The sequence below is a fragment of the Cygnus atratus genome, chromosome 28, assembly GCF_013377495.2.
Source record: "Cygnus atratus isolate AKBS03 ecotype Queensland, Australia chromosome 28, CAtr_DNAZoo_HiC_assembly, whole genome shotgun sequence".
Lineage (NCBI taxonomy): Eukaryota > Metazoa > Chordata > Aves > Anseriformes > Anatidae > Cygnus > Cygnus atratus.
Window position 1 is genome coordinate 2,065,446 of NC_066389.1, and position 10,174 is coordinate 2,075,619.

At 52.6% G+C, this 10,174-nt stretch overlaps 1 protein-coding gene and 1 non-coding gene across 2 annotated transcripts; both read right to left on the reverse strand.

Annotated features, from left to right (window-relative positions):
• Positions 1-329: 329 nt before the first annotated feature.
• LOC118261048 (Fc receptor-like protein 3) lies at positions 330-5,527 on the reverse strand. The gene is made up of 7 exons (XM_035571688.1): positions 5,497-5,527; positions 4,939-4,959; positions 4,315-4,572; positions 3,137-3,406; positions 2,455-2,739; positions 1,495-1,764; positions 330-463 (listed from the first exon to the last, which is right to left on the reverse strand). The coding sequence occupies exons 1-7, from the start codon at positions 5,525-5,527 to the stop codon at positions 330-332; spliced, it is 1,269 nt and encodes a 422-aa protein (XP_035427581.1).
• A 3,399-nt stretch (positions 5,528-8,926) lies between these two features.
• On the reverse strand, positions 8,927-9,000 carry TRNAR-UCU (transfer RNA arginine (anticodon UCU)). Its single transcript has one exon. It is a non-coding gene; the product is annotated as a tRNA-Arg (tRNA).
• Between the last annotated feature and the right edge of the window lie 1,174 nt (positions 9,001-10,174).

The window sequence follows — 10,174 nt, forward strand, 5'->3', positions numbered from 1 at the left end:
ACCGTGGTGATACGATGTGTGTGAGCAGCAATTGCACACATGCATATACACGTGTGCACACAGGGCGTGCTCCACTAGCAGTCACAAAGGCAAGCATAAATCTTCAGACTCAGAAGTGCTTTATTGGGCAGCACATGCAGGAAACCAGAAGCATCTCTGTCAGTATATGTTGAGGGACAGTGCAGGCCAGGGAAGGGACATGGGGACACTCATTTGGCTGATTTCCATGGTGCCCTTGCGGGGGCAGCAGTGGGTCTGAGTTGCCCCACAAGCATTCTTTCCTGGTGTGCGTCTGATTCATGTGCAGATGTTCTCTTGGGGAGTCCCACTCACTGCTTCACTCCTTTAGGGTCTTTGCTCCCTGCAGTGAGGACATGGACAGCAACCAGCCCGGACAGCAGGGACCCCAAGGCTGCTAGCAGCAGTGGTGCTCTGATATGGCAGTAGAAGAGTGAAGAGACACCTGGGAAACAAACACACCCTGAGGACTCAGGTAAACTTGGAAACACCACATGGGCCTGATGCTGGAACTCATGGACTTCAGGGAATTACCCAGCCGAAAACAGGGAGCCTCTGTTATCCATGCTACAGTACTAAGCCCTCAGCTCCAACACCAGCACCACAAATACACTCATATGGGCGTGGTGCACAGAGATACCTGAATCTGGAGCTCAGCCAGTCCTGTGTGCCCAATGCAAGGACTCGGGAACAGAGAAAAGCCATTAGGTGACATCAGCACTGCTAGAAGTCAATTAGACCATCTTCCTTTTCATACAGAGAGGACCAGCACATGGCTGGAAGACTCTCTGGGGGCTGAGCCAGTTGCTGGCCATGTGCTGTTAATGTTCTGCACAGCCCAGCTCCTTGGCCTCAGTGTACAGGACTGGCCTTACAGGTGGGGCTGGGACCAGCTCTGCTCCTGCCCCTTGTGCAGCCATGTGAAGGACACTGAGGCAGTGCCTGCCTGCACCCTGCAGCTCAGATTCAGCCTCTTTCCAGCTGCTACTACCAGGTCCAGCTTTGCCAAGACAATGGGGGTCCTAGCTGTGGCACTACAAGGTAGGATGAAGGTGGAGGTGTGAGAGCAGAGCAATGGGTGTAGGTTATGGATGATGGACCATCCCCGCACCTACATCCAGCTCCTGGCTATTGTGCAGCCACGTGAAGGTGGTGCCAACCTGCGTGGAAAAGCTCAGGTTGAAGCCTTCTCCAGCCATTACCACCAGCTCTGACCATGACAGGAGATGGTGCATGGCTACAGGCCCTAAAATGTTCTACAAATGCTCTTCCATCAGCTCTAGTGCCCAACCTACTGTAGGAGGCCCCTCAAAATCCCTGTTTCTGTAGCCATCCCCTTTCATGGTGCCCTTTGGGGAGCAGTCCTGGGTCTCCCCCTCTCAGCAATGTCCCCTCGATGCCAGCCCTGTGGTGCCAATGCCCCGTGCAGACATCCATGTGAGCACAGCCCCGCTCAGCCCACGCGATGCCACTCACCCACAACCGTGACCTGCAGCCGCGGGCTCTGGGCTGGGACGTCCCCGTTGGAGGCCATACAGTAATACTGCCCATCGTCGTTTTGCTGGGCTGACAGGATCTCATAACGGGTGCCCTTTCCCAAAACCTCTGCAGAGCCCTCTCGGTGCCAGGAAAAGGAGATAGACCCTGTGCCTGCAGCCACTGAGCAGCTCAGCACCAGGCGCTGCCCCTCCATCACCTGCCCCTCGTGGGGTTGCACGTCCAGGGACACCCCTGAGATGGGGACTCCTGTGAGATGGGGGGGAGAGGAAACGTACTGGTTTCCAGTATAGACATTCCCAATGAAACTGGGCTTTTTTTTCCAAACAGCGAATGACTGGGAATGTTGGGTGGCAGGAAGCAGAAGGAAGAAGCGCTGCTAGGGAAGCAGGTATTGAAAGAACCAAAGCCAGTGGGACAGCAAAATCCCAGCCCCTCTAACTGAGGTTTTTCAGGATATTGGGGGGGGGAGCAGTTGATGGCCCAACCCAGTGGATGGCCTGAAGCAGGACAGGCTGCCTCCACACTGAAAGGGAGACTTATGCCAGGGAGAGGCGATAGCAAGGGAAATGACAGGACTGAGCCCTTAACACACCATGAAGTGAGAAAGTCCCAGGGTCCAGAGAGATGAGACAGGATGGAGACACAGCATTAGAGAGAACAGAAGTCATACCCCAAAGTGAAACTGAAACACACTGAAAACAAAACCCCGAAACCACAGCAACATGGGGGATGGGACCTGGTATCCCTTGCCTCTGTGCCGGCAGCAGGACCACTGGACAGGTGAGCGTGTAGTTGCAGGCATGAGAAGTCTGGGGTTTTGTAAAGCGGCATGACTTTAAGCCAAACTCCACAGACTCCACACGTCTCTGGGACCCCCTCAGGGGCCGCCCTTCCCTGCCGGCACCCTCACCAGCACCCAGCACCCCAAACACTCACTTCTGACAGCAATGGGGACCTGGGCACTCTGCTTCCGTATGCTGGAGTTGTCTGCCTGCACCTCACAGAAGTAGGACCCTGTGTCCGCCAGCCCCACCGTCGGCACCTGGTACTTGGAGGAGGTCTCGGGGCCTTGAAGGACCGTGCTGTTTCGGTAGAAGAGGTACCAGAGGATGGTGTGGGGGCTGTGGGGGCTGAGGTGCGTGACACAGCTCAGGTTGAGGGGGCTTCCCTCAAGGGTCTCCGTTGTGCTGGCCACGCTCAGCACTGGGGAGGAGAAGAGCTCTGGGGAAAGGAAATAGGGTTTTTGTTCTTTCTTTTGAATTGGAAGGTATATACAACCCCCCTGGGAGTTGTCAGGGGGCATCTCCTTGGAGGGAGCTTCTGGGGCTGCATCACTGCTCAGGATGCCAGAGGGAAGGGACAGTCATCCCACCCCACCAGAACAAGGCTGCACAGGACCAAGACCCCAATACGGGTGCAGGGAGCATCCCAGAGCCAGGGTTGGATGTAACTGGCCAGGTCTCTGTGGTTGTGGGCACGGGGTTCGAGTTAATTCCTGCACTGGTAGCATGGACCTAGCTCAGCCATCATACAGAGCCCCCCACCCTCTGTACTGCAGCTCCCAGCAGATGGGACCCTGGGAAGATGGAAGGCCCAAAAACTCACAGGAATTTCTTACCTTTGATAAAAACATGTAACTCTTGAGATTCCCTTTTTATTACTGACAAGAAGGAGTTCATCTGTCCCGTGCAGCGATACCTGCCGCTCTGGTGGGTCTTGGCCTGGGGGATGCAGAGCTGCTTGTCCGAGGCGTAGCGGGTGGTGATGTCTGCTCCATCTCTGAAATACTGCACCGAAGTCATGCTCCCTGCGTCCCATCCCCGGCACTGCATGCACAGCGGCTCGCCCTCGAACACCACATGAGACGGGACCTGGAGGATCAGCCAATCTGCAAGAGACCCTGAGAGCAGTTGCTGAAGGTCCCGCACCTGGACTGGGGTAGTCCCAAACATCAGCATGGACCAGGTGATGAATGCATTGAGAGCAGCCCTGCAAAAGAGGACTTGGGGGTACTGGTGGATGAAACACTTGACATAAGCCAGCAATGTGCACTTGCAGCCCAGAAAGCCAACCCTATGCTGGGCTGAACGAAAAGCAGCATGGGCAGCAGGGCAGGGAGGGGACTGTGCCCTTTGCTCTGCTCTCCTGAGACCCCACCTGGAGCCGTGTGCTCAGCTCTGGGGCCCCAGCACCAGAAGGATATGGAGCTATTAGGGCCAGTCCAGAGGAGGCCACAGGGATGGCCAAAGGGCTGGGACACCTTTGCTGTGGAGGCAGTCTGAGGGAGCTGGGGCTGTTGAGCCTGGAGAAGAGAAGGCTCCGGGGAGACCTCAGGGCGGCCTGCCAGTCCCTTAAGGGGGCTACAGGGAAGCTGGGGAGAGACTCATTGTCAGGGAGTGCAGTTGGGGGATCGGGGTAACAGCTTGAAGCAGAAGAGGGCAGGTTTGGGTCAGGTATAAGGAAGAAATCCTTCCCCAGGAGGGTGGCGAGGCCCTGGCGCAGGCTGCCCAGAGGGGCTGTGGGTGCCCCATCCCTGGGGGCACCCAAGGCCAGGCTGGATGGGGCTGGGGGCAGCCTGCCATCCCAACTCACTCTATGATTCTATAAAAGAGATGCATTATGCAGAGATAGGGAGGCAAAAAGTCCCCAAACCGCAGCTCGCTGTGCCCCAACACCAACAGCATTGCCTTCCTTATGCTTGCAGGAGCTGCATTTGTCCCAGAGCAGGATGAGCAGGTCCAGAGCGAAACTGTGGGGCATGGGAGAGCAGGGCTCATCCCAGGTCATGTCACTCACCGTAGGAGACGATCAAGGTAATGGGGTTGCTGGACACAGAGCCGGGGCTCTGGCACTTGTATCTGCCCGTCTGTTTCTGCCTGGCGTTCGTGATCCTGTACGTGTCAGTGTCCGTGCGCGCCAGGATCTTGTCGTTGTGGTACCAGGTTGTGGGCTGCTGCCCATGGGGGTGGGAGCCCCGGCACCGCAGGGTGACACTCTCTCCTCGGAATATCGTGCTCCAGGGGGGGTCCATGGTTAGCAGAGCCATCTCTGTGGCTGTGAAGGTCCAGGCAGGAGGGGACGTGAGGGCAGGACAGAGATCAGAGCACCGGTGTGTGCGGTGGGGAGCCCCCAGCCCTGAGCATGGAGGTTGGGATGGGGGAAGAAGGCGGGACCCTGCTGCTGACTAGGGTTTCTAGGGTGTTGGTGGGATTTTGGGGGGCTGTCTTGTCTTTCAGAGGGGCAGCTGGGCTGGTGGCTGGTGCTGCTCGGGGCCCCTCAAGACAGGCAGCATCCAGAGGCACAGCAGAGCCATGCCGTGCCCTGCTGCCACGTGAGGGGACGTCCCTGCCACCTTGCTCAGCAAGAACTGCCCAGGGCCCCATGGGCTCTCACCAGAAACCTGCCAGCAAAGAGACTCACCAGCAAGGCCGAGGACTTGAGCTGCAAGGAGGAAAAGAAGAAGGGATGAGCACCACTGGGAAGCACCTGCCAGGCATTCTGCAGCACCCCTGCACAGAGAGGAGCGAGCCTGCTGTTGGACGTAAGCCATCCTAAAAGAAAAGTCTTGGCAAGACCTGCCAGGTCGCCGAGACACCCACCAGCACCTCCACACCACTCCATGGCATGGTATCCCCAGCCTCACAATGCTCATGCCCACCAGCCTTCCTGGACCCTCATTTCCCTCTTCCCCAGCAACAAGGCCACCCCAAAGAGGAAGCGCTAAGCCTATGTTGTGACAGGGGCAACCACTGCTCCATCCAAATCTCCCCCACCTGGCAGGATAAACAAACATCTCCCCTTCCCCAGGCAGAGTGAAACCCCCTCCAGACATGCCCCAAAGGGATGTGAGGGGCACTCAGCAGAACCTGTGCTGGAGATGGAGTCACCTTTGCCCTCGCTGATGCTCACTGGGTCCCTGTGGCTTTTTGGGGACACACGTCCATGCCAGCAGCCCCCAGCCCCTGTGGTTGCACTCACCCAGGAGGAGTAGGGCTCTGCTCCCTGCCATCCCAGACTGGGGGTCCAGGGCTCGGTGACTTCCCCACACAGAGGGCAATGGTGATGTCCTCTGCGTGGAGATGCTTTTCTGAGAAAAAAGGAAATAGTGTTTGGTTTTATTACTATTATGCAAAGAAACAACCCCACCAACCGGAAGCCTTTGTGTTGCTATAATGTCCAGTCCTGAATGACACTTTTTTTTTTCCTCCACATCTCACTTAATAGCAGATTCAGGGCTCACTCTGTCCCTTGAAACCACAGCCCCATCCAGCCCTTGCTTCATGCAACCCCTCTGAGATGCCTCCTCTGCTCCTTAGGGAGACTCCAGTCCTCCTGAGTGACTGTCGGCATTTGCTTTTTTTTTTTTTATTATTATTATTGTTGTTGTTTTTTGTTTGTTTGTTTGTTTGCCTGTTTCTTTCTTTCTTTTCCCTCCAGAGAAAACAAGTTGCAATGGATCCTCTTCATATAAGGCTTTTTGCTTACCTCCTTCCCCAGTGTCTTGGAGTCCATCCCCGACCCAGTGGCAGGATTCTCAAGCTCTTCTGAGGTTGTATTTGCAATTTCTTTGGACCTTTCTGTGTGCTGGAGATCAGACACCAATGGGAAAGAAACAGGCAGGTTTCTGCTGCTTGCCCCTTGGATGGATCATGTTGAATGGGTTGTGAGAGGCATGGGACAGTTTTGGGACCCATGTACCACTCAGCTTCTTGTGGACGCCACATTTCAGCACAGCTGCCCCAAAACATGCAAGAGCAAGATGCAGACCAAGCTAGCCCTGCAGTCTTTGCCTGGACCTGATTTTATCATTTGAGCACCATTGGCTTTGGGACACAGACTCAACACACAACCAAAAGCACCAACACAACCCCTGAACTTGAAGCTCATCTTCACTAATGAAGCCATGAGATAAGGTGTGATGCAGGGAGCCCCTCGGCACCTCCCAGAGCCCTGCAGAGGACAGACAGTGCCAGCACGGAAGGACAGACAACAAAAGAAAAGCTAATTCTGATTTTTGGCACCAGCTGACTTGCTGTGAGGAATCTGTAAACTTGGGAGGAAGGAAAAAAGTCAGAAGGACCTTTCCCTGCCACCCCCCCAGATAGAATCTGACACCTCCGACAGCCCCGTGGGAACCGCTCTCTGAAGAGCACATGAAGCTTTCGGGTCAGTGGCTGGGGGCTGGAACTAGGTGATCTGTAGAGGTCCCTTCTAACCCAACCATTCTGTGGTCCCTCCTTCAACCTTCAGCACTTTGCCACCACAAACAACTGCTGCGGTAGCCTGGAAAAGTCCTCTAGCAGCTCCCGTTGAAACCCAGGCAACTACAAAGTCCAGCTATAACCGCATGCAGCTCCCTGTTTTCTTTCTCACTGCTTATAGCAATGAGGTCACACAGGAGGTTATATACCCACAGCTTAGAACACCTGTGAAAGAAGAAGTCAGTTTGCTACATACGATGATAAACTTCCATGGGGCTATAGAGGTGGTTGCCAGTAAACACAAATCTTCTGCATAAGAATATGGAAGTCAAGAGCTCTTTCAAAGGATTTTTATGAAGTGGGAACTCAGAATAGAGACCTACATTTTTGTTGCCCTACATTTGAAACGAATGACCATATCTAGCAAAGGAAATCTCAACACGAGGCTCTAAACCACTTCCTGACCACCTGATTTCTATGGGAAAGCACAGTAGTTTTCTTAATAAGGCAACAAAGATAGGACCCATGAGCAGTCTGGGGGGAAACAAATGGGGTTAAAACATCAAGGCATTCAGGAACTACCAAAAGGAATGAGGGAAGGGGAATATGGTGCAAGAAACACACCTTAAATGGGGGGTGCCTGTACACCAATGCACCTAGCATGGGGAATAAGCAGGAGGAGTAGTGAGGTGGCTGTGAACTGGCTGAAGGGAAGAAGCCAGAAGGTTGTATGAGAAACAAAGTTGTGTTTTTGCAGTAGAGAACTAATTTTCTATATTCCAAGGTAGTTGTGTCATCATAATAAGGAGAAATGCTAAGTAGATAAGTAGACAGTAGAAGGCCTCACTGTTCCAAAATAAGGTAGAAGCTTGAGAAAAACAGGATGAGCAGTGTGAGAACAGTAAAACAAAGATCACAAGTTCTCAAAACATAAGAAAGGAGAAATTAAAGGGTTGAAAAAAAGAAAAATTGTACATATATGGTATAGAGGAGCATCAAGTAGCTTGTGAACCTGTAGTACTCAGCCAATGAGGAAACAGGGGAGGTGATCAGGCATCGGATAATAGGGAATAAAAGGTTATGATTTGTTTACTAAAATGTGCTCCTGATTGACAGGACGCCCGCCATTGCAATCGCAAATAAAATAGCTTCACAGAAGATCCTGTCTGAAGAAAATTATTTTTCTCACAGTTGTGGTCAATGGGACGGAGTCAAGCTGGAGTCCTGTATCTAGTGGAGTCCCTCAAGGGTTGGTACTGGGATGAGTGTTGTTCAATATATTCATTGATGACTTGGATGAGGAAATGGAGTGTGCTGTCAGCAAGTTTGCTGATTACACTAAACTGGGAGGAGCGGCTGACATGCCGGAAGGCTGTGCTGCCATTCAGCGGGACCTCAACAGGTTGGAGAGTTGGGCGGGGAGAAACTTAATGAAATATAACGAGGACAAGTGCAGAGTCCTGCATCTGGGCAAGAGCAACCCCAAACATCAGGATAAGTTGGGGACTGCCCTGCTGGAAAGCAGTGAAAGGGAGAGGGACCTGGAGGTCCTGGTGGACAGCGAGATGACCACGAACCAGCACTGTGCCCTTGTGGCCAAGAAGGCCGATGGCATCCTGGGGTGCATCAGAAGGGGGGTGGTTAGTAGGTCAAGAGAGGTTCTCCTCCCCCTCTACTCTGCCCTGGTGAGACCGCATCTGGAATATTGCATTCAGTTCTGGGCCCCTCAGTTCCAGAAGGACAGGGAACTGCTTGAGAGGGTCCAGCACAGAGCCCCGAGGATGATTAAGGGAGTGGAGCATCTTCCTTACAAGGAAAGGCTGAGGGAGCTGGGTCTCTTTGGCTTGCAGAAGAGGAGACCAAGGGGTGACCTTATTAATATTTACAAAAATGTAAAGGGGGAATGTCAGGAGGATGGAGCCAGGCTCTGCTTGGTGACATCCAATGATAGGACGAGTTCCTGTGTGACCTGATCTAGGTGTTCCTGCCCTGGCAGGGGGATTGGACTAGATGATCTTTCAAGGTCCCTTCCAATCCCTACCATTCTGTGATTCTGTGATACACAACCGTTATGAGCATCAGCAGTAGAGACGGTGCCGTGAAAAGTCATTATCTCCCCTCTCAAGCCTTCTGGGGTGTTATAAATGTGATGGATTGGTATCTATGGAGGAACATGCATAAAATAAAAGAGACACCTGCCTGGAGATCATCTCTGCCGGGACTCGAACCCGGAACCTCTGGATTAGAAGTCCAGCGCGCTCGTCCATTGCGCCACAGAGACCTCACCATGAACACAGTATCGGCACCAGAACTGAAAAATCCCGCACCCCCTGCATCACTGTGGGGGTCTTAACACCCTGCTCCTGCTGCACGGCACTGAGGTGGCACGAAAACCTGGTGCCCAGATCCATCTCCCTTGCAAATCGACATCTCTCAGCATCCCCTCCTTTCACAGGGACGGGCAATAATTCTGGGTATGATCCATATCTCCCTCAGCAGCAGGGATGCAGCAAAAACCTGGATGTAGGATTGTATCTGCATCTCTGGCAACCTTTCCGCAGCATCTCTCGCTCAACCGAGGGCAGAGCTAAATCCTGGAGTAGAGTTAATTGCTGCATCTCCCAGCGCATCATCACAGCATCCTCATCGCAGAAGCCAAGAGATAAAGATGAAACAGGATTTAGCTTACGGCACTGAATGCTGACAGTAATGAAGAAAGCTCCGTTTGTCATGATGAAAAATGGAGAAACCTGTGGTTTAAGCAGAGAAGTAAAAGAAAAAGCAGCCATCGTATTTTAAGCAAGCTGTCAATCAAGGTTTTAATTTTTCTCTAAATGTATCTTCCGCTGGAAAAATTTTAGAAGGTGACAAAACAAGAGGAAACATTCTTTTACATCCTTTTACATCCTCTGAGTTACTACACAATTGATCAAACAGTGCACACAATTCCTTGCTGTGACAACCCACATTCTGAATTTCTAAACTGCATGATTTCTAGAGTATCATTTACTCCCAAACACACTCTTAATTAGGGAAAAATTGGGCCATGAAGTCATGCGGTGCTACAGAAAAGAGGCACAGCACTAACAACCCCAGCGCATCCCAGGCGAAACCAAATCATTTGTTTTTCCCATTACTGACGTTCTGGGGCCTTGAGAGGGTTTTCAGTTGCCTTGATGAGTATTTTTCAGTTGGCAAAAGGGCAACTGAGGCTCTGGAGGGCAACACTGCAAAATGTTGGTGGGACAGGTGGGAAAATAGAACCACCATTTTTCCCTCTTTGCTCTGATTTTCCTTGGAAGAAGCCGAAATCTTGCTCCAAGCGGTGGGAAGGAAGACAGGGGTTTAACCTCTACCAGACAAAACCCCACCTGCTGCAAGAGATACCCAGTAAATCAATAATCCTTGAAATAAATTACTCTGTGAACCAACTGCAGTGCCAGTGTAGTGCTGTA